General features: G+C 51.5%; 2 protein-coding genes and 1 long non-coding RNA gene across 5 annotated transcripts; 1 reads left to right on the forward strand and 2 right to left on the reverse strand.

Moving 5' to 3' along the window:
* Positions 1–149: 149 nt before the first annotated feature.
* Positions 150–7,709, forward strand: LGALS4 (galectin 4). Its single transcript, XM_060000827.1, has 10 exons — positions 150–213; positions 368–451; positions 775–863; positions 2,459–2,663; positions 4,031–4,165; positions 6,252–6,278; positions 6,612–6,641; positions 6,944–7,032; positions 7,221–7,386; positions 7,468–7,709. Exons 2-10 carry the CDS (start codon positions 407–409, stop codon positions 7,612–7,614), a joined length of 933 nt encoding a protein of 310 aa, XP_059856810.1. The 5' UTR covers positions 150–213; positions 368–406; the 3' UTR covers positions 7,615–7,709.
* Positions 1,328–13,844, reverse strand: LOC132417175 (uncharacterized). Of its 3 annotated transcripts, XR_009517768.1 has the most exons (4): positions 13,300–13,844; positions 9,321–9,421; positions 9,107–9,216; positions 1,328–1,830 (listed from the first exon to the last, which is right to left on the reverse strand). It is a non-coding gene; the product is annotated as an uncharacterized lncRNA (long non-coding RNA). The 3 variants fall into 3 exon arrangements; XR_009517769.1 differs by lacking the exon at positions 9,107–9,216 and having other exon boundaries at positions 13,300–13,831; XR_009517767.1 differs by lacking the exon at positions 1,328–1,830 and having other exon boundaries at positions 8,828–9,216; positions 13,300–13,830.
* A 192-nt stretch (positions 13,845–14,036) lies between these two features.
* LOC132415903 (galectin-7-like) lies at positions 14,037–16,341 on the reverse strand. Its single transcript, XM_059999072.1, has 4 exons — positions 16,274–16,341; positions 15,768–15,856; positions 14,848–15,049; positions 14,037–14,222 (listed from the first exon to the last, which is right to left on the reverse strand). The coding sequence occupies exons 1-4, from the start codon at positions 16,286–16,288 to the stop codon at positions 14,109–14,111; spliced, it is 420 nt and encodes a 139-aa protein (XP_059855055.1). The 5' UTR covers positions 16,289–16,341; the 3' UTR covers positions 14,037–14,108.
* Between the last annotated feature and the right edge of the window lie 5,631 nt (positions 16,342–21,972).

Raw genomic sequence — 21,972 nt, forward strand, 5'->3', positions numbered from 1 at the left:
TTTTAGCCTTACCCTGCCCAACCCTCCTGGCCTCACCCTCCCTCTGACAACAAAGGGTCAGCCAGGTTTTTATGGGCTCCGATAAGGCCCTTGAAGGGCCAAAGTTCGCCAGCACTTCCTCTTTGCAGGAGGGCCTAGAGGAGGCGGTCCTGAGCTGAGTACCCCAGGCCTGGCCCAGAAGATCTGGGTTCCGGCTGGTTACCAGTGAGGCTGGTAAGAGAGGGAGACTGGGGGTGCCCTAGAAGATGTGTGTCTAGGATCCCTAGAAGAGGGACCCTGTGGACCCTGCCCTGCCAGCCACTCCCTTATCCTCAGGTATAAGGGCCAGCCACCAGCCGCTATCTGCCACCATTCCCTACTCCTGCAGCTCTTCTCACTGTAGAAGCCACCAGCCCAGCCTCTCAAGATGGCCTTCGTTCCTGCACCAGGCTACCAGCCCACCTACAACCCGGTGAGATACCCTAGTCCCTGGCTTAGCTCCACCCTGACCGCCACGCACCAATTTACCCTCACCCTGATCCTCAGAGGCAGCCACCCGGGCGTTGTGGGTCTGATTTACCCAGTACTGACCCTGGGGCTTGACTTACTCCCACCCTGATAGACTATTTACATCCGGCTCCAACTCTCAGCCTTCTTCATCTTCACGCTGATCCCTCACCCCTTGGTTTCCTCTCCCTTGCTTAAGGGAGGGGGACTGGAGGGGCTGCTGACTGAGTAGTAAGGGCTGCAATAGGCAGATGACCTTTGAGGCCCCTCACCTGGCCCCTTCTGCAGACGCTGCCCTACCACAGGCCCATCCCAGGCAGTCTCAGAGTTGGAATGTCCATTTACATCCAAGGAGTGGCTAGCGAGCATATGAAGAGGTAAGACCCTCCCCCATGCCAGGCTAGGCTGGGAGGGGGCTAAAAACAGGGGGCTTCCAGCCCAGGTGCAGGAGGCCTATTTCCCTCCCTCCCCGCCGCTGAGAAGAGGGCTCTATGCCACCGCACCTGATGGCCAAGGAACAGCTCTGGTCTGGGGAGTCCAGGGCTTGGTGATCAGATCAGGAGGGGGGCTGGGAGGTGTTAGGGAGACTCACCATGACAGGTGGCCCCAGAGTTGGGACACTGGATTGGAATTGTTGGGTATGACAGCATGAATTAAGATCACAGGCTCAGAGCCGGTCCACCTGAGTTCATGTCCCAGCTCTGTCACTTACCAACCGTGTGACTGGGAAAGCTCTGTGTGCTTTAGTTTGTCATCTATAAAATGGGTTTTGAGGATTCAATATGTAAAACATATAGAGTCGTATATTCAGCACTACAACAACTCTTAGCTTTTTGTTTTCTTTAATTTTTTAGATTTATTTTTGGCAGCGTTGGGTCTTCATTCCATGCGGGCTTTCTTTAGTTGAGGCGAGTGGTGGCGGGAGGGTTACTCTTCGCTGCGGTGCGCGGGCTTCTCACTGCGGTGGCTTCTCTTGTTGTGGAGCACGGGCTCTAGGTTTGTGGGCTTCAGTAGTTATGGTACGTGGGCTCAGTAGTTGTGGTGCACGGGCTTAGTTGCTCCGCGGCATGTGGGATCTTCCCGGACCAGGGTTCAAACCTGTGTCCTCTGCATTGGCAGGCGGATTCTTAACCACTGCGCCACCAGGGAAGTCCACTTAGCTTTTTTTATGGTTTTAAAATTGTGATGATAAAAAAAAAATGGTGATGATAATTGAATGATGTCATAGGACTGTTGTTTCTTTGGTCATTGTTTCTGTGTCCACCGAGTACCCACTCTGTGCCTAGGCGCTGGGGACAGAGCATCCAACAGGACAAAGATCCCTGTCCTCGTGGAGCTGACATCCTAGTAGAGGAGACAGATAAAAAATAAATAAGTCAGATATATAATAAGTCAGATGGCAATAAATGCTATGGAGACAAATGAGGAGGGAAGGGAGATGGGGAGCAGATGTGGGGTAGGGGTTGTGTGGCGTCCCTTTGAATAAGGTGGCCAGGGAAAGGTTCCTGGGAAGGGAATTTTTCAGCAAAGACCTGAAGGAGGTGAGAGGGAGGGAGCCTGGGGTGTATCTGAGGGAAGAGCATTCCAAGCAGAAAGAACAGCCAGTGCAAAGGTCCTGAGGCAGGTGTGTACCTGCCCCCTTGGAATAATTTGGGGGCTGCTGGTGTGAAGGGAGCTGTGGAAGGTGCTCCGATTTGGGTTTTCACAGGGTCCCTCTGGCTGCCTGTGGGGAATGGCCTTCAGAAGCCAGGGAGGGGGCAGAGAGACCTGAGCCGATAGAGACTGGGCTGGGGTAAATGCAGGAGTCCCAGTAGCAGTCTTATTTGAAGCTGGGTCAGGGAAGGGAGTGAGCAAAGGGGTAGCGGTGGGAATCTGCCCCTTGGAGTGCAGGGGCACGATCTCCCCCTCCAGTCTTGGGTCAATAGTGCGCTGGCATGGGCGGCCAGGGGAACAGCCCTTCGTGTCCCACCAGGTTCTTCGTGAACTTCGAGGTGGGGCAGGGCCCAGAGGCAGACGTCGCCTTCCACTTCAATCCCCGCTTTGACGGCTGGGATAAGGTGGTCTTAAACACGAGGCAGAATGGCAACTGGGGCAAGGAGGAGAAGAAAAGGAGCATGCCCTTCAGCAAGGGTGCCGCCTTCGAGCTGGTGTTCATGGTCTTGGCCGAGCACTACAAGGTCAGAGTCTCAAGGGCGAGGCCTCCCCTCCCCACCCCTCCCTCCCCACTTCCCTTCCTTCCTCCCTCCCTGCCTTTCTGCCTTCCTCTGATCCCTCCCTCTCTCCCTTTCTTTCTTCGTTTTTCCTCTCTCCCTTCCCCCTCCCTCCTCCCTTCCTACCTCACTTTTCTTTTCTTTTCCTCCTCTCCTGCCTCTCTTTCTCATTCCCATTCCTCCACCTCGGAGAGCCTTCTAATGTGTTTCATGCATAACATCTTGCTCCCGTGTTCTTGCGAGGTATGTATTTTGGCCCTTTCTTATCAGGAAGTCTAAACACACACAGAAGCACAGAGGCCTGGGAAGCCCTCCTCTCCTTGGCCAGCACCGATAGCTGTCCACTCCAGGTTCCTCTGCTCCTATCTCTACCTCCCACTTCCCCTCCGGTTATTTAGAAGCAAATCCCAGCTATCATATAATTTCATTCATAAATATGAATGGAGTTCTCTCCATCCCCTGCCTCCCCATAAATGACACACATCAGACACCCTGTGCACATCTGTCCCAGCCTGACCCATGGGAGAAGTCTTCTGGGAGGATGACCTACCTGGATGTTATCTGCCCTCATATAGACACCAGATATCTAACCTCATCACCAAGGTTAACATTAGGGCTTGAGCTCGGACAGACACGGGTTCAAGTCTGGGCTTTGCCTCTCCCCAGCATGTGACCTTGAACTGGTCACTCTACTACCTGGAACCTCTGCTTTCTTGAACAACAGGGACAGTGTTTTGTCCTCCCTCATGGAGCTGTTGAGCCCATCACCATGTTGATGCCAGCAGGTAAAGTGCTTAGCACGTAGGAAGCTCTCAGTCCTGGGGAGCTGGGTCTCGGCTGTGCCCGTTGCTTAGCACTATAACTAGAACCGTGAGGGCTTACAGTACTCTTGAGATGTGATGACAAGGCAAGGCTCTACCTGGGATTTCCACAGTGCCTCTGACAAGCCTTCCCAACAGTCCCAGAGCGAGATCCCATTTTACAGAGGCAGAAACAAAGACTCAGAGAAGTGAGTGACTTACCTAAGGTCCCACAGCCAAGACATGTCAGAGCTGGACCTGACACCCAATCATTTGGTACCCAAACCAGGACTCCCATTCAGTGATCTCCCAATCTCCATCCTCAGGCTAAATTCTCTATTCTCGTCTGCCCACCAATCTGTGAGCTGACTTTTGACCTCTGACCGGTGGACTCAAGATTCCTGACTCTGAGGCTGTCCCAGCTCACCCTCAATACTCGTGACCCCCAAGTTAAAAATCTCCCTGTTTCCTGCTTCCTGTTTTCTACCCTCCAGGGTCAGAGGTGCCACCTCTGACCTGACCCCTGCCCTCCAGGTGGTGGTAAATGGGGATCCCTTCTATGAGTTTGGGCACCGGATCCCGCTACAGATGGTCACCCACCTGCATGTGGATGGCGACCTGCAGCTTCAATCAATCAACTTCATCGGAGGCGAGCCCGCCCCAAACCAGGTGTGTGGTGTGTCCCCCTTTTGTTTGCTTGCTGTCTTCCTTAATTCACCCCTACATTCACTTATTTCCTGAGCACCTGCTCTGGGCCAGACCCTTTGCCAGGTGACGCCACAGACCCAGCGGCAACCAGGACAGTCTACTGGGAAGACAGACGTGTCACCAGATAGTAGTGGCCACAAGTTGTCAGTGTGGGGGTGGGGCGCATACAGGAGGTCCGGAGAGTCTTTTTTCTTTTAAGGTATTGGCACCATTTTCTACACCATCGTTTTATTTTATTTACTTATTTAATTATTTTGGCTGTGCCACGTGGCTTGCAGGATCCTAGTTCCCTGACCAGGGATTGAACCCTGGCCCTTGGCAGCGAAAGCGCAGAGTCCCAACCACTGGACGGCCAGGGAAGTCCCTGGAAAGTCTTAGGAAGGGCTTTCTGGAGGAGAAGTAGGTGTGTAAGCTGAGTCAGAAAGTGATGACAGGGAGGGACAAAAACCACAGGAGTAGCAAACGTGTTTCTGAGAAGTTGCCTGACGTCATGAGTCAGCTGGGAAATTCACTGCCAATCCCAGGGAGCTACCACTACGCACCCGCCAGAAGGGCTGTCACGGGAAAGGCACATCATACCCACGGCTGGTGAGGCCGTGGACTGGCCGACACTCCCATACCTCGGGAAATAACTGGGCAGCATCTACGGAAGCTGAACAGACACACACCGGTGACCGTGAAACCCCACTACCAGGTCCACAGTGAACAACTGGCCAGGACACAAGCACTAGAAACCCACAGCAACACTACTTGGAGAAGCCCAAACCTCAGAACCCTGGCATGTCCTTCAGCTGAGGGCTCTACCCTTCCCAACCTGTAAGTCCCCCAGCCCCTCCAAGGGGAAAGGGCACTGGTGATCCTGAGCCCCATTCTACAGATGTGGGAACTGAGGCACGGAGTGCTTCAGTAACTTGCCCAAGATCGTGGAGCTCGTAAGCGGCAGAGGCACGGATCCAACCACTCCTCTGCCTCCCTGATGAGGAAATGCTGGGATTGTCTTCATCCCTAAGGTGGCCTTGGGCCTATGGGTGTTCATTTTACTGTCGTGCTTCATCAGTGTATTTTATTTTATTATTTATTTACTTACTTACTTATGGCCACACTGCATGGCTTGCGGAATGTTACTTCCCTGACCAGGGATCAAACCCTGGGCCCCCACAATGAGAGTGCCAAGTCCTAACCGCTGGACCGCCAGGGAATTCCCTCATCAATGTATTTTAAAAAGAAAAACAACATGGGAATTCCCTGGCGGTCCAGTGGTTAGGACTCCTCACTTTCACTGCCGAGGGCCCGGGTTCAATCCCTGATCAGGGAACTAAGATCCTGCAAAACGCTCAACGCGGCTAAAATAAAAAGAAAAACAACAATGAAGCAATTTTTAAAGGACCTTCAGGATAGCTGGCTTAAAGGGGAAGTCGAGGCAGAAATGAGTGCATCAGAAACAGAGAGAAAGAGTGAATAAAAATTGTTTGGCAGGGAAAGGAACCACTGGTGAGAAGGTGAGGACGAGAGAGAGGAACAGAGACAGCGAGTAAGAGAGGCTGAGAAACAGAAACAGAGTCACACACAGACTGAAAGAGCTGAGACAGACAAGGGAGAGACAGGAGCTTGGCTGGCTAAAGCACCCCTAGTTGCCCCAGGGGTGCGCATGTAGAGTGAGGGGCAAATCACGGTTGGAGACGAGGTGAGCAGGGTGTTGTGTGGGCCTGCGGGTGTGTAATGGGGGTGCACGCTTTATCGTGTGGCTCCTGGAGGGAGGAGAGCAGTGGATGAGGGTCCTGGGTCAGCAGGAAGCCAGGACAGAGGTGGGGACAGAAACAGAATTTACCAGCCTTGTCCTAAAGGAGTGGGCTGAGGTGCGCTGTGCACTGGAGATCCCTAAACACGGCGAGTTCCTCTCCCTGAATGAGCCATCTGGGTGCTACCCTTTGACCCCGAGTTCCCTTGGATGGTGGTGGTAGGCTGCCCTGGGGCAGGCATCCTTGACACCCTCCAGGCCCTAGTTTAGGGTCCCCCTCATTGCCTCCTTCTCCTTCTGTGCCCACAGATACCCATGCCTAATCCGGCGTACCCAGTAAGTACCTGCTGGTGGGTGATGGACTTCCCCTTGAGGTGGGGTTCAGTGGCTGAGGAGGTCGTAGGGCAGCCAAAGGACCCCCAGCCTCTCTCCATTCATGCCTTCCGTCCATCTGTGTAGGGTCCCGGGCAGTGCTACCAAGAGCCAAGTAACCTCCCTGTAAGTGGGAGGGTTGTGTGGCCATTTGGGGGTGGGTGGCAAGAACTGGAGGGTGGTCAGAGAGACTGGATCCCCAGTTGTACTAATCCAGCACCTAGAGCTACGCCTGCATGGAGTAGGTGGGCCTAATATTTGCCGAATATTATAGAATAACTCTTCCTCACTTCACAGACCATGGAGGGACCCCCAGCCTTCAACCCGGTAAGGTCTCTGGTGGGAGTTTAGGGTTCTGTGGTGGGCAGTTTGTGGGGAAGCAGGAACTGGTGGTGGGTCGGGGGTCCTGAGCCATGGGGAGCCCTGAGAAGGTAGGAAATAGAGTGGGCAGAGGGTGTTTGGGGCGGGAGGGGGGTGGGGAGAGGGTGGAGTTGGTGGTCAGAGGGTGTGGAGGTTGGGGGTTTGGGACATTTCCCAGGACAAGTGAGAGCCCCTCTCTGAAAATTTGTCCCTGCCTCTGGCTTCTGGGGACCTGAGAGACGATGGGACACCATGTTCTCTTCCCACAGCCTGTGCCATTTAATGGGAGACTGCAAGGGGGGCTTACAGCCCGAAGAACCATTATTGTCAAGGGCTACGTACCCCCCAGAGCCAAGAGGTACAGAACCTAGACTGAGGTGTGAATCCTTGGTCCTCCTCATCCCTCAGTCCTAGGAGACTGAGCCCTCAGCCTCCTCCACTGGAGACCTGGGAATCCAGTCCCCAGTCCCCTCCTTCCTTGGGGAGCAAAGCGCTCCCCCACCTCCTCCCCACCCATCTTACTCCTAACCTTCTCTCTGCCCCCAGCTTTGTCATCAACTTCAAGGTGGGGTCCTCAGGGGACCTGGCTCTGCATATTAACCCCCGGCTGAGTGAGGGCAGCGTGGTTCGGAACAGTTTTCTGAATGGCTCGTGGGGAGCTGAGGAAAGGAATGTCTCCTACAACCCGTTTGGTCCTGGACAGTTCTTTGATGTGAGTCTGGGATCTCTTTCCCTGCTTCCCTCCAAAGCCTCTGTCCAGGCTCTGGCCTCATGCCCTCCCCTCTCTCTGCAGCTGTCCATTCGCTGTGGCATGGATCGCTTCAAGGTGTATGCCAACGGCCAGCACCTCTTCGACTTCTCCCATCGCCTTTCGGCCTTCCAGAGGGTGGACATGGTGGAGATCCAGGGTGATGTCACCTTGTCCTATGTCCAGATCTGATCTATATCTGGGGCCATAACCCCTGGGAACACAGAGGGAGATCCTGTAGGACTCCTTTCTAAGCCCCTAATAAAATGTCTGAGGGTGTCTTGTGAGTGTACACGACCCCGTTCGCCTCCCTCACTGTTCCTTCCTTCTTGGTTCAGTCGTGCACTGTCCATTCAGCCATCCAATCATCTGCCCATCCATCCTCTCATCATAATAAATCTAGGGCTTTATGTGTATGAACCCATTCACTCCTCACAATGCCAGGAGGTAGGAACTATTATTATTTTCCATCTGTAAATGATGAAGAGACAGGCAAAGAAAAATAAAGCTGTTGCCCAAGGTCACAGAGTCCGTCAATGGCAGAACTAGTATCCAAATCGAGGTGGTCTGGCTCCCAAGGCTACGTACTCAGCCACTATACAGCCTGTTGTCCCATCCACCCTGCATCCATCCAACCAAAAGTCCATATACCCATTCGACATCCAACCATCTAGCCACTCACCAATCCATCTATCCGTCTGTTTGTCCAGCCATCTTTTCATCCATCCCTTCATCCATCCACCCATCCATTCATCCCTCCATCCATCTATCTCATCATCCATCAGTCTTTCCAAACATTCATCTGAGCATATGTTCATCCATCCATCTAAACATTCAATGATCCATCCACTCTACCTCTCCATTTTAGCTGTTTGTTCATCCATTCATCATCCAGCCGTTCACCCATCCATCTGACCATCCATCCATTCAAACATCTAACTACTTATTTATTAGTCCATATGTCTATTCGCTCAGCCATGCTTACATCCAGATTTCATTCATCCTTTCATCTCTTCACTCCCTCCATTTGTCCATGCAGTTCTCTGCCTTCCAGCACATCCATCCATCCGTCCATTTGTCCATTTTTTATCTATCCAGTCATCCATTCTTCTCTTCATGATCTATTCCTCCATCCATTTCCAATTATTTATCCATACATTTATCTCTTCATCTGTCCACTAACCATGTGTCATTCATTCAAACATCCTTTTATCATCATCTTTGTGTTGCTTTAATAATTTGTTCATTTCCTTACACTTTCATGCATCCATTTATTCACTCTTATTCATTCACTCACTCGCTTGTTCACATATCCAGTCATTTGTCACTGTCTATTCAATTACTCATTCAGTTTATTGTCTCATTCATTCACCTAGTGTAGTTCTTAAACAGTCCTACATTGCAATCCCCTGGGGAGCTTTTAAAAAATATTGATACCTGACCCCAACCCAGACCATCATTAGGCTAAACCACAAAAATGCCATTTTTGTAGGTTAAACGTGGTTAAATATCAATAATTTCGTATGTTCTAGTCTAGTAAGTCTGTAGTGGGTCCTGGGCATCAATATTTTCATTGAGTTCTCCAGAAGATTCTATGGATTTGTCAAACATTGATCAAAGATGTTCTGGGGGCCCTCAGACCCTGGATGGATGCTGAGGACGTCAGGAAGGGCGGAGGGCTGACCTGGGCAGCCTCCAGTCTGAGGCCGTCTTCTCCTTCTTCTGGGCTCCCTCCTCCCTTACTGAACAGTCACTGCCCAGGGATGGCTGTCAGGAGATACATCAGCCACGAGCCTAGAGGGGCACAGGAAGAGGGTCCCCCAAAGAGCTGGTGAGGTCATGTTTAGTTTTCTATCACTGCTGCAATATGTTTGAAGAAATAATGCCTGAAAACTTACCCAATTTTATGAAAGACATTCGTTTCTAGATCTGAGAAGCTCAATGAACTGCAAGTAGGATAAATACAAAGAGATCCATACCGAGACCCATCATAGTTAAACTGCTGGAAGAAAAAAAAAAAGACAGAAAAAATTGAAAGCTGTAAGTGAAAAAACAACTCATCATGTACAGGGGAAAGCAGTACGATTCACAGCTAAATTTTCATAGAAACAATGAAGGCCAGAAGGCAGTTGAATGATTTATTCAAAGTGCTAAACAAAAGAAAACTGTCAGTAATTCTATACTCAACAAAACTATATTTAACAACTGAAGGCAAATGTTAAGAAGAAAAAAAACAACAAAAAACTGAAGGCAAGGGCTTCCCTGGTAGCACAGTGGTTGGGGGTCTGCCTGCCGATGCGGGGGACGCGGGTTCGTGCCCCCGTCCGGGAGGATCCCACATGCCGCGGAGTGGCTGGGCCCGTGGGCCATGGCCGCTGGGCCTGCGCGTCCGGAGTCTGTGCTCCGCAACGGGAGAGGCCGCAGTGGTGAGAGGCCCGCATAACGCAAAAACAAAAAACCAAACAAAAAACTGAAGGCAAAAGAAAGATATTGTGAGATAGAAGAAAACTGAGAATTCATTGCTAGCAGACCTCCCTGTAGGGAATACTAAAGGAAGTCCTTCACATTGAAAGAAAATCACGTCAAATCCACAGGAAGAAATAAAGAATCCTAGAAATTATGAATATGTGGATAAATATTTTTCAAAATTATATAAATAAAATTTTTTTTCTATTTTCTTTAAAAATGTGATGGTAGTGAAAATTATAACACTATATTGTAGAGTGTATAACGTATATGAATGTGATATATATAACAACAATAGCACAAAATAAGGTGGGAAATGGAGATATATTGGAGCAATGCTGCTATATTTTACTGGAATTAAATCTGTATTAACATAAAGTAGACTGTGATCATTTACAATGCATATTGTCATCCCTAGAGTGACCATTTAAAAACCAGCTTTCAAAATATACAGTTTAGGGCTTCCCTGGTGGCGCAGTGGTTGAGAGTCCGCCAGCCGATGCAGGGGACGCGGGTTCGTGCCCCGGTCCGGGAAGCCCGTAAGCCATGCCGCTGAGCCTGCGCGTCCGGAGCCTGTGCTCCGTGGCGGGAGAGGCCACAACGATGAGAGGCCTGCGTACTGCAAAAAAAAAAAAAAAAAAAAAAAAAAAATCAAAATATACAGTTAAAAAAAAACAACAACAGAGGAATTTAAATGGTATACTAAAAATTGGTTAACACAAAGGCAGGTAGTGAAGGACTAACAGAGTAAAAACAAATAGCAAAATGGCAGCTGTGAAGCCAACTATATCAATCACAACATCAAGTGTGAATGAAATAAACATTCCAACCAAAAGTCAGAGATCAGGGCTTCCCTGGTGGTGAAGTAGTTAAGAATCTGCCTGCCAATGCAGGGGACACGGGTTCGAGCCCTGGTCCGGGAAGATCCCACATGCCGCGGAGCAACTAAGCCCGTGCGCCACAACTACTGAGCCTGTGCTCTAGAGCCCGCGAGCCACAACTACTGAAGCCCACACGCCTAGAGTCTAGTCTGTGCCCTGCAACAAGAGAAGCCACTGCAGTGAGAAGCCAGTACACCGCAACTAAAGAAAGCCCACGGGCAACCACAAAGACCCAACGCAGCCAAAAAAAGTCAGAGATCGTCCGTGGTGGTCAGCTTCCAAACTGGCCTCCAATGATATGCAAACCCTTGTGTGAACCCCTCCCAAATGGTACCAGGGTTAGTATGTCACTTCTCAAACGGGGGTATAAGAGACACTACAGCTTCTGTCGTGGCTTGCTCTCTTGCTCTCTCATTTCTCAATGACTCCCCCGGGAGGAGTCAGTAACTTCTTGAACAGTCCTATGTAAGTGCTCATGTGACAAGAAACTGAAAACTCCTGCCAACATCCATGTGTGAGCCCTCTTAGAAGAAGTTCCTCCAATCCCAGTCAAGCCTTTAGAGCAGGGGTTGCAAACTTTTTCTGTAATGGTCACATAGTAAATATGTTAGGCATTGTGGGTGACCCAGTCTCTGTTGCAGCTCCCGAGCTCCACGGGTGGAGCACAAAAGCGGCCAGTAGGCTATACGTAAATGAAAGAGCATGGCTGTGTCCCAATAAAACTTTATTTATGGACACTGAAATTTGAATTTCGCATCATTTGAAGTGTTAAGAAATGTTATTCTTCTTTTCATTTTTTTTTCAGCTATTTTAAAATGTGAAAACCATTCTTAGATTGTGAGCCTTACTAAAACAGCCAGTGGGTGGGTTTAACCCAACAGCCATAGTTTGCCAAACTTCTTTCGGGTGCTAGCAACTTCACTTATAGTTTGACTGTAACTGCATGAAAACTCAGCACCACAACCTAGTTAAGCCACTCCTAGGTTCCTAACTTCAGCAACTGGAAGACAATAAGTATGTGTTATTTTATGATGTTACTGGGATAATTTGTTATGAAGCTACAAAGAATAATACATTTTCAGCCTGGATAAGAAAACAAGACCCAAGTATATGCTATCTACAAAAGACACACTTTAGATCTAAGACGTAGATAAGTTGAAGGTAAAAGGATGAGAAAAGAAGTACCGTGCAATCAGTAACCGTAAGAGAGTAGAAGGACAAAATTAGTATCAGACACAATAGATGTTAAAAGAAATTTTACTAGAGACAAAGGACATTTCATCATGATAAAAGGGTCAATACATCAAATATACACATCAAACTATGCACATATATTGCTAAGGGACAAAAAAGAGGTGAGTGGGTGAAAGATGCTCGATTTTATGCAAGGAGGGAAAAAAATTGCATATGCATGTGTTTAGAAGGGCAGAGAGTTTTGGAAAGATACACAAGAGATAAAGACACGGGTAACAGAAGTTTGCTCTTAAAAGGAGGACTTTCATATACATATTTTATATATTTATAGTTTTTTTATTTTGAAATGACTAACACAGAAAGTTGTAAGTACAGTACAAACATTTTTTTCCCTACACTCATTTGAGAATAAGTTGCCAACATGCTTCCTGATCACCTTCAATTACTTTATTGTGTATTTCCACAAACAAGAACATTCTCTTGCATGTCCACTGTAAGGCAACAGTGAAAATCAGGAAATTAACAGATGGATAACAGATTAACAGATGGATAACTACCATCTATTCCGAGACCCCAACCACCTTTACCAGTTGTGCCAACAACTGTATTTTCCACTGCATACTTTGAAATTTGTACCGTAGGTATATCTTTAAATTAATATATATTTTAAAATTATATATATTAAAAATTACTTATATATAAAGTGATATTATATATATGTAATTCCTTTAACAGGCAAATAAAAATAAACATAATAGCCCTGGGACCAGGGGAATTCAGACTTTCCCGGGTCCTCCAGTGGGAGAGGGTGTCCTTCATTCCACGACCCACCCAGAGATACACTCTTGAGGGCCGGGCATGGGGGTGAAGTGGCTTCAGCCGAAGGGTCTCAAGGGGCAGAAAAACGGGTCCAGAAAAAGCTCAAGTGCCGCAGCAGGGTTTGGTCTTCCCACCACCCTAGCTGTTTCAGGTTCAGTCGGCAAGCAGCCCCACCTTGCCGAGCCTCCGTTTTTAAACCGCAACTTCTGCAGCGGCCCAAGGGAAGGAGGGAAATTTTTCTGTTACACTTTGGCCGGGAGTCCGGACCGGAAGCCTGTGGTACATCCGCCAGGGGTGCGGATCCAGACTTTCCGAGACCCGGGTCCGAACCCACTGTGAGCTGCTGGCATGCTGCCCCACCCCACCCCCCGCCTCCATCCGCAGCTGCGAACCACGTCCGCTGCGAGCGCCTCGCTGAGGGTGCGAGGCTGGGGGCGCTCGCTTGGTCCCGGCTCCCCCGCCAACCACAGCTATTCAAGGGCGACCCAGCGACCCCCAGAAACCAGAAAATCCCCACCTGCAGGTCGGGGGTGACTGGGCGTCTGTATATACCCAACTCCCCCTACCCCCTAGAATCTCGGGGAGGGCCGGGGTCTCGGGGCCGTCGGGCGAGCCCAGATGGACGAAGTGTGTGAACACGCTCGAAGGCAGCAGGGACACAGGAGCCCGGCCGTTCGCGTTTCCCGTCTTCTCCGCGGGGAGGCTGCAGCTCCAGTGCGCGTCTGCCCCGGGGCGCGACCATCGGAGGCCTGTCCTGACTCCCGAACAGAAGGGAGGCAGGCGAGGCCCGGATCTGCCTCCAAGCCCCGCCCCGCGCCACCCGTCTGCAGGCGCCAGTAGGTAGGCGAAACCGGCGAGAGGCAAGAAGAGGGACTTCGGCGCAGGGAGCCTGAGATTCACGCACCCGGGGTCTCCAAGGGACCTGTTGGCAGACGGACCGATTGGGGGGTCCGTTACACCCACGGAGCGGGCGCCAAAGGATGGCTGGGGCCCCTGTAAATTCCGTAAAGTCGGCCCGCACCGCATTGCCACCTGGCTGCTTCGCAAAGTGCTGCAGGGGGGCAAGCCAAAGCCCCACCCCCGCCAGATCGTGACCCTCCTCAGGCCTCCAGGGACAAAAAGTGCCCTCGGAGATTCAGGCCCGGAGCCGCCCCGGCCACGCAATCGCCTGTGACCCTTAGTCAGTGTCTTCACCTCCCTGAGCCTGCTATCCTCGTCTATATGAAGGAGACACAGACACACAGGAGGCGCACAGACGAGAGGCTAAGACTTTATTTGTCACTCAAGAGCCCTGTGCCCCGTCCCCACCTGCCCTCCTGGGAAGGCTCAGAAGAGCTTCACAAACTCCAGCTGCACGTCCCCGCCCACTTCCATCCAGAGCGCGCGCTGTGGTGGGAGCCGGTAGCTGAACTGGTGGTATTCCTCGTCCCCGATCACAACCTGCAGGGGCAAGGAGACACGGTTTATGGTTCCCGAGGCGACTGCGGGGTCATTCCCGACTCGTACCCACGCTGCGTGACCTCGTCACCCACGCAACCCCGCATTAGGGAAAAGCGCTGCTCTTGATTCTAAGCCCTTGCCGGGAGGAGTCAATGACTTCATTGCCGGCACGGGGTGCTTTGTAAGCTTTGGCGGTGGATGTGGTCTCCACGGTGCCCGCGTCCACCGCCTCACTGTGACGCACAGATTGAAAGTGGAGAACGGCCTGGGTGGTGGAGGGTCTACAGCGACCACTCCCTGCCGGGACTTATTCTGGGTTCTGTCTCCCAACCCATCCATTCCCCTGCCCCAGAGCCGCTACGTCAGGCGCCAGTGGACAGGGAATAGGGTCCGGGGTGTCCACGCCTCCCCGCTGGACACCCACCCTTTGGGCTCGTTCTCTCGCGTCCTTGTCACCGCCATACGCCTGCCTTCTAGTGCGCTTGCGCCAGGGGAGGTGAGGGACTAGGGACGCCGTGGCCAGCCTTGGCCGCGCCTTTGCTCTCCACCTCCGACAAGGGCCTTCCTGGCCTTGCCAAGGAAAGAGACCTGGGTGTTGGCGGCCACCCCTGTGGCAGAGACGCACCTGGAAGCCGTCTTTCTTGGCAATGAGGTGCAGTTCGAAGGGCTCCCCACGCTGGAAGGCAGGGCTACCGCTGCGCTCCTCTGAGCCCCAGGCGCTGCACTCCATGGTGTTGAAGACCACCGAGGATTCATCCAGACGGGGGTTGAAATGCAGGACGATCTCACTGTCTGGAGCGTCACTGCACAGCAGGTTTATGTAGAACCTGTTAGGTGGCGGATGGGAGGGGGCGTCAGAGAAAGGACTTACCGATTGCCGAAGCACATCCAAGTCCACAGGGACCTGAGAGCCACACGCCAGTGAAGGAGGGGTGGTGGACTGGAGGCCAAGGAGCCCAGATTCCAGGACATCCAGAAACCAACTGGGGACCTGGACACACATCCACCCAGGCAAGGGTCACTGTACTACGGCCTGGGTCCCCCGCATTTCCAGAGTCTGGGAGTTGCCGAGGAGTCATGGTCCTGAGACAGGGGTGCCTCCGATCCCCCAATTCCCAGAGGGCCGGGAGCAATACCAGGGACCCCAGTATTCCCAGGCATCGTAGATTCCCAGAAATCCTGAAGCTCCCGACCCAGGAAGTCATAGGTTTGATTGCTGAGGCCTCCCAGGTGCCCAGGGCACCTCTGACTCACAGGCTGTGTTTCCACAGTTGCTTCAGACTCAGACTGGAAGTCTTACTATAAGTAAGAGCCTTGGATTGCCCTGGAACTCCCAGATTCTTAGAAGGTTGTAGGGACCCCAGGTACACTGTCCTGGGACAAATGAGTAAAGACATCAGATTCCAGAAGGTGGGAAATAGCTTGGAGATTCCAAGATCCTGGTGGGCAAAGCTGGCCTGGGGCTTGTTCTCTGGGCTGTAAGAAGTGGAGTCAGCTGAGCCTGGAGACCTCCCACCCCTTACCGCAGAGGCTTGGAGGTCTCACCTGGCAGCATCTTTGGGGACAACACCACGAATTCTCAACACAGTGCCGACTTCGAAGCTCTTGGCCAGCGAGGTCCTGTAGGGCACGTTCTGCAGCAGCAGGGGTGCGGGGGCCAAAGTGGATCAGGGAGGCAGAGGAGAGAGACACATGGGTCAGTGCCGGGGAGAACATGACCAGGACCCAGGCCAACAGAATCAGAGAGCAGAAAGGGCACAGAGGCAAAGAAAAGAGAGCCAGGCGTAGGGAAAGGGTTGGAGAGAGGAACACAAAGAATCAACAGGAAGATATTCAGAGAGGTAGAAAGTAAGGGGGAAACACCAAGGGGGAGATGGGAGCGTGGGATGGATTGGGTCAACCCAGAAACAACAGCCCAGAACGTCATAGCACCCCCAAACACCCGTTTTCTCCTTGACACAGGAGACCGCAGCCAAGCCCCAGCCCCTACCCCATTCCAGTGCAGCCTTGGGTCCAAAACCTCGCCACCTCCACACCCCTGGAGCACTCACATATACCGGTGGCATGGCTGGAACAGCGGACAGGCAGTGGTGTTGGTGGGTATGGCTGCTGGGACCTTAAGTAGAAGCAGGGCGTGGCTGGCCCTGGTGACTCACCGTCACCCCTTTCCACACCCACCACCCACACCTGGCACAGACCCTGGCCCTGGGGCCATGCTGGCCAGCACCCTCCTTCTATGGCCTCTGACACCTCTGCAGTCCCTGAGGATTCCCAGGTCCCTCTCCTCTGGGCTAATAATGATAGGAACAGTTAACAATAATAATAATAATAACACTATAGGGATTCCCTGGCGGCACAGTGGTTAAGAATCCACCTGCCAGGGGAGAGGACACAGGTTCGATCCCTGGTCCAGGAAGATCCCACATGCCTCAGAGCAACTAAGCTGGTGCACCACAACTACTGAGCCTGCGCTCTAGAGCCTGCAAGCCACAACTACTGAGCCCGCGTGCCACAGCTACTGAGCCCGTGTGCCACAACTATTGAAGCCCGCGGGGCTACAGCCCGTGCTCTGCAACAAGAGAAGCCACCGCAGTGAGAAACCCGTGCACGGCAACGAAGAGTAGCCCCCTCTCGACACAGCTAGAGAAAGCCTGTGTGCAGCAACGAAGACCCAACGCAGCCAAAAATAAATAAATACATTTATTTATTAAAAAAAAAACAACATCAGAGAAGGCTCATTGAGCCACCATCCCTCCAGCCCTAGCTTCCTGGTGCCTGGAGGAGAGAAAACACGCTCGTGCCCATTTCATCATGGAAAACTCGAGTCCTGAGAGGCTAAGCTGTGGGCTGCAACTCTGGACCCTCTCTCCCAGGTTAGGACCTGCTGACTAGGGCTAAGGACGTGTCTGCCCTGACATTCCAGTTTATGCTTCTGGAATATAATAATAACCATGGCAACAGCAATAATAATAGAAAAGGGAGCTCAGAGGGGCAGGGTATTTTGCCTGATGGTCAAGGCTGTCTCCTTGGCGCCTAGTGCAGTGCCTGGCACACATAAGTGCTCCGTAAATATGGGTGAAAGAAGGAATGAAAGATAACACAGCTGCCATTAACGAAGCCTCCGGCCTTTCTAGCATGTGCCAGAGACCACTGATTTCAGACAGGCCACTGAGGCAGGGCCATTGATCCCCCTTATTTGACAGATAAGGAAACTGAGGCTCAGAAATGAGAAGCCGTTTGCCCAAAAAACACAGCTGTGCAGAACCACGGACACTGTGTCTCTGGCTTTCTTGATCTCTGGAAGTTTCTCTCTGGTTTATTCTGTCTCCAGGATGCCCTAGTCTCTCTGACTCTCTGTCTCTCTGGCTGTCCTGTGTCTCTGTCCCCCCACCCCCCGACGTGTTCCTGTTTCTCTCCTTCGAGTCTCTCTCCCTCCTCCTCCCAGAACGCTTCCTCTCTCCCATCCGATGTTCAGGACAAGGGGCGGGGAAGGAGGGGTGTCCTACACCCGCCCCCCAGCCAGACCAAGGAAGAGAAAAAAGTGGGACCCTCCACCCAGGCCCATTTCCACTCCCCACAGCCCAAAACTCCAGAAGAGGAATCCAGGTATGAAGGGTGGGGTCAGAGGGAGAATGCTGAAAGAGGGTTCTGGGAGACAGGGAACGGGGAGGTGGGGAGCTGGGCAGAAGCCCCTCCTAGCAGCCCCTTCTCCGTTTCCGCCGCTCTACTCCCTGCACCCCACCCGCGTTGGCGCCCCACCCAGCAGAGGGAGAAGAGGCCTGGAGCAGAGCCAGGAATGGAAACTCTGGGTGGAGACAAGCCGACTCAGAACCTGATCCACAGCCTCGCAGGCGTCCCAGCCTCCCTCCAGGCCCCTGGCCACACAGCTAGGGCAGCTGGAGGAGCCAGGGCCTCGGAGACGGAGGCTGGGCAGCTGCATTTAGGCGTTTGGTTGGGGGCTGCAGGCACCCCCATTTGGCAGAGGACAAAGCAAGCTTAGAGAGGGCCAGCCTCTCCCCAAGGCCTCACAGCAAGGACGGGCCAGGGCCCGGGCTGGAGCCGCTCTGTGTGCCAAGGGCACCTCATCGGGACTTTCAATAGAGAGGACAGTGGGGTCTGAGGTGGTGACACCAACATCTGCTCGGGTGGAGAGTTTCCCAGGACGAGGGACTCCATTACTCTGATCACTAAGGGTGTCCCCTTTCTGTACCTCATTCTGTATATTGCTGTGTATCCCACTAGCTCATCTGTTCCCCGATTTCTTCATGGTGGTTGGATATTTCCCCACATGCTGCCGACCTGCAAGTCCTGACCTTCGAGTTTGGCCGTATGTTTGCACTGAGTGTGTTACCAGCTTGATTGCTAGGTCATCTCTCAGCTGTCAGACACGGGCATCCTGGCTGGATTCGCATTCATTTGTGCTGGTTATCTTTCATCAGTTCTGGAATAACATGCTTAGGAGCATTTTTGTCTCACCTCTAAATAAGTGGCAGATGTCCTCATTTCCCAATACTCTTTTTGTTTTGTCGAGCTGTAGGTCACGCTCGTAAGTCATCCAGGTTTTACCGGAACACTTCCATGAGCCTTGACAATACACGGACCTGGGCAACCACCACCCCAATCAAGTTTTAGCCCCTGAAACAGCCAGTCCCCCTCCACCTGCCCCAGGAAACACTGTCACTCCTCAGCATTTGAGAGCCACCAAGCTCATCTGCGATGAAAACAAAGAAAGGGATGCCCAGCGGGCCGAGTCTGCTGGCCCTCCCCTCCTTCCGAAATAACTGGGGCGAAAAGTACTGAGTGCACCACGGTGTTTGTAGGAATTGAAAATCCCAGGCTCTGTCCATGTCAGCTTCTTGGAGACTTTGGGTTGGTTTTCATATACAGCGAAGAAAGTTCAGGGGCTGGATTGGTTTTGTAAGTTAGTTTACCAATGAGGAAAATGACATGTTTTAAAAATCTGACCTTTTTTTTTGGCCGTGCTGTGCTTGACTTGTGGGAACTTTTCCCCCTGATGAGGAATTGAACCCGGACCCTCGGCGATGAAAGCACCGAGTCCTAACCACTGGACCACCAGGGAATTCCCCCAAATGTGACTTTTTCTTAAGCTAGGAAGTCCGCTGGAAACCTTACAGTCCTATTGATAAATATAGTAAATTGTATCGATGCAATCACTTGCTAAGGAGAAGCAGTTGCTGTCATATTTGGTTCCATTGATAAACTGAGTTCATTAAACCCCTTTAAACATTTTAATCAGAATGCGGGATTTTGACATGTTGAGTTTGAAGTATTTCCACTGTCTCTCCAAGGCCAAAGTAATCTTGTACATTTCCGTCTCGCTCTGTGAAAACACTGATTTGCTGTTTCTCCTCCTCTTCTCCTTCCTTTCCTTCTGCTGATCAGTTGGGTGTTCCAGCTGTCATGCTGGTGAGTAAGTGCTGCCTCTGGGGGTGGGGGGCCCACAGGGCGGGGTGAGGGGGCTGAGGGGGCGCCCCTCCCCCAGGGCTGGGTCAGCTGGGGTGTCAGAGGGAGCCGGTGAGGAGGGTGCTCAGCAGAGGCTGGCCCTCAGGAGGCGGGTAAGGAGGGTGGCGGGACAGCAGGGAGCGCAGCCCCGACGTGGGAGGAGGTGTCTGTGCAGGGCTGAGGGTCACTGAGAGGTGCTGGAGCCCAGCGGGGGAGGGGTGCTTCCCCAGGGGGAGGAAATGCTGTGTGGGTGTCAGCGACGGAAGGAAGTCCAGAGCTGCTCTCTCCCTGTCAGAGGAGGGACGTATAGATGTGGACCAAAGAAATGGGCCGTGAACCCTGTGACATCGGGCTGGGAACGGAAGTCTGTTTGAAGTAATGATTGCATGAGTTGGAGATTTATTTGGAGAGGATTATTTTAAAACGTTTTTTAAAATTGTGTTAAAATAGAAAACCATGGAATTTACCATTATAACCCTGTTTTAAACGTACAGTTCAGTGGCCTCAAGTACATTGACATTGTTGTGCAACCCTCACCACCATCCATCCCCAGAGCTTTTTCACCTCCCCAACGGAAACCTGTACCCACTAAACACTGGCTCCCTGTTCCCCTGTCCGCACCCCCTGGCCACCACCATGCTACTTCCTGTCTCTGTGCATTTGACTGTTCCGGGTACCTTGTCTGAGTGGAGTCATACTTGCCCTCTGTGACTGATGAGTATTACATACACATAAAAGAGAAAGAAAGATGGATGTAAATATGAGTGTGTGTGTTGAAGGGTGACAAATATGCCACCCAAAATATTACCCTTTGGGACTTCCTTGGCGGTCCAGTGGGTAAGACCCCACTCTCCCAATGCAGGGGGCCTGGGTTCGATCCCTGCTCAGGGAACTAGATCCCGTATGCCACAACTAAGAGTTTGCATGCTGCAACGAAGATCCCGCATGCCAAAATGAAGACCTGGCACAGCCTAAATAAATAAATATTAAACACCACCACCAACAACAAAATATGCCCCTTTGGCATGAGGATTATTTTGAGCTAAAAGCACTTGAAAAGCAGCAAATACAGGAAGGGCATTCTAATCTCCCCTTTTCTCCTGAAAACAGGAGATAAAAACTACTAAGTGAAAGACACCCTACTTGGACCCAAGGAAAGTAACATTTTTATCAGCAAGCTGAGACCTAGAGAGTCCAATAAAAACAGGCCTTGTTAAAATAATTCTTATCTTCCTTTAGCCTCCCCACACATTAGTTACTTTTCCGCAATTGCTTTTATGGTTCTTAGCTTGAAGGTTTAGCTGTTTCTTTGCATTTATTTCCTTATGAGGCCTCCAGGATCATGTGAAACATTTAAATGTGTATACAGGGACTTCCCTGGCGGTGCAGTGGTTGAGAATCCGCCTACCAATGCAGGGGACACGGGTTTGAGCCCTGGTCCGGGAAGATCCCACATGCCGCGGAGCAACTAAGCCCGTGCGCCACAACTACTGAGCCTGTGCTCTAGAGCCCCCGAGCCACAACTACTGAAGCCCACGTGCCTAGAGCCCGCGCTCCACAGCAAGAGAAGCCACTGCAATGAGAAGCCCGCGCACCGCAACGAAGAGTAGCCCCCGCTCGCCGCTACTAGAGAAAGCCCGCACATAGCAATAAAGACCCAACACAGCCAAAAATAAATAAAACAATTAATTAATTAATTAAAAAACGAAGTCAGGCAAGGCAAAAGATGTGTGGACCCTCTGTGTCATCTGAATATCTACAAACATTGTGGCCCTACCAGGCAAGAAAAATAGGAAAGGAGCTCAGCTCCTCAACTCAAAACACTAGATCGAGTTTGGTCAGGCAAAAATGTCATCTGAATGCATGTGGCTGACACATCAAACTTGGAGAATGTGTCATTTGAATGTGGCTCCCTTCCTAAAACCCACTAGCAGCAGTTACTCCCATGCAAATGGCATATCCTGGTGTGTGTCACACAGCTCTAGGCACTTGATCAACATTCACCCTTCAGTTTCTCACTGTAATCTAATCGAATCTAGGAGGTAGGGACTGCTGTCATCCCTGTTTTACTGACATAACGAGAAAAGCAACTGTCTTCAGATCACGCAGTCAGGGAATGCAGGGCCAAAAAAACATCCCAGGCGTCTGGCCCTTAACCAGTATGTTTTAAATGAGTTTTTAAAGTTGTCGACCCTCAGGGCCAAAGAAACGGAGAGAGAAGACAAATTTAGGTACTGGATACGTGGTAACCTCTTAGTAAATCCCAGAAATTGAACCCTAGGCTGGA

The sequence above is a fragment of the Delphinus delphis genome, chromosome 20 (genome assembly GCF_949987515.2).
Source record: "Delphinus delphis chromosome 20, mDelDel1.2, whole genome shotgun sequence".
NCBI lineage: Eukaryota > Metazoa > Chordata > Mammalia > Artiodactyla > Delphinidae > Delphinus > Delphinus delphis.

Excerpts from the sequence above, each read along its gene's own strand:
- LGALS4 (XM_060000827.1), top strand. The coding sequence starts at position 407 with ATGGCCTTCGTTCCTGCACCAGGCTACCAGCCCACCTACAACCCG. Across the intron at positions 6,642-6,943 it reads GACCCCCAGCCTTCAACCCG|CCTGTGCCATTTAATGGGAG; the intron begins GTAAGGTCTCTG and ends CTCTTCCCACAG. Across the intron at positions 7,033-7,220 it reads GTACCCCCCAGAGCCAAGAG|CTTTGTCATCAACTTCAAGG; the intron begins GTACAGAACCTA and ends CTCTGCCCCCAG.
- LOC132415903 (XM_059999072.1), bottom strand. Across the intron at positions 15,050-15,767 it reads GTCCCCAAAGATGCTGCCAG|GTTCTACATAAACCTGCTGT; the intron begins GTGAGACCTCCA and ends GCCACCTAACAG. Across the intron at positions 14,223-14,847 it reads CCAAGAAAGACGGCTTCCAG|GTTGTGATCGGGGACGAGGA; the intron begins GTGCGTCTCTGC and ends TTGCCCCTGCAG.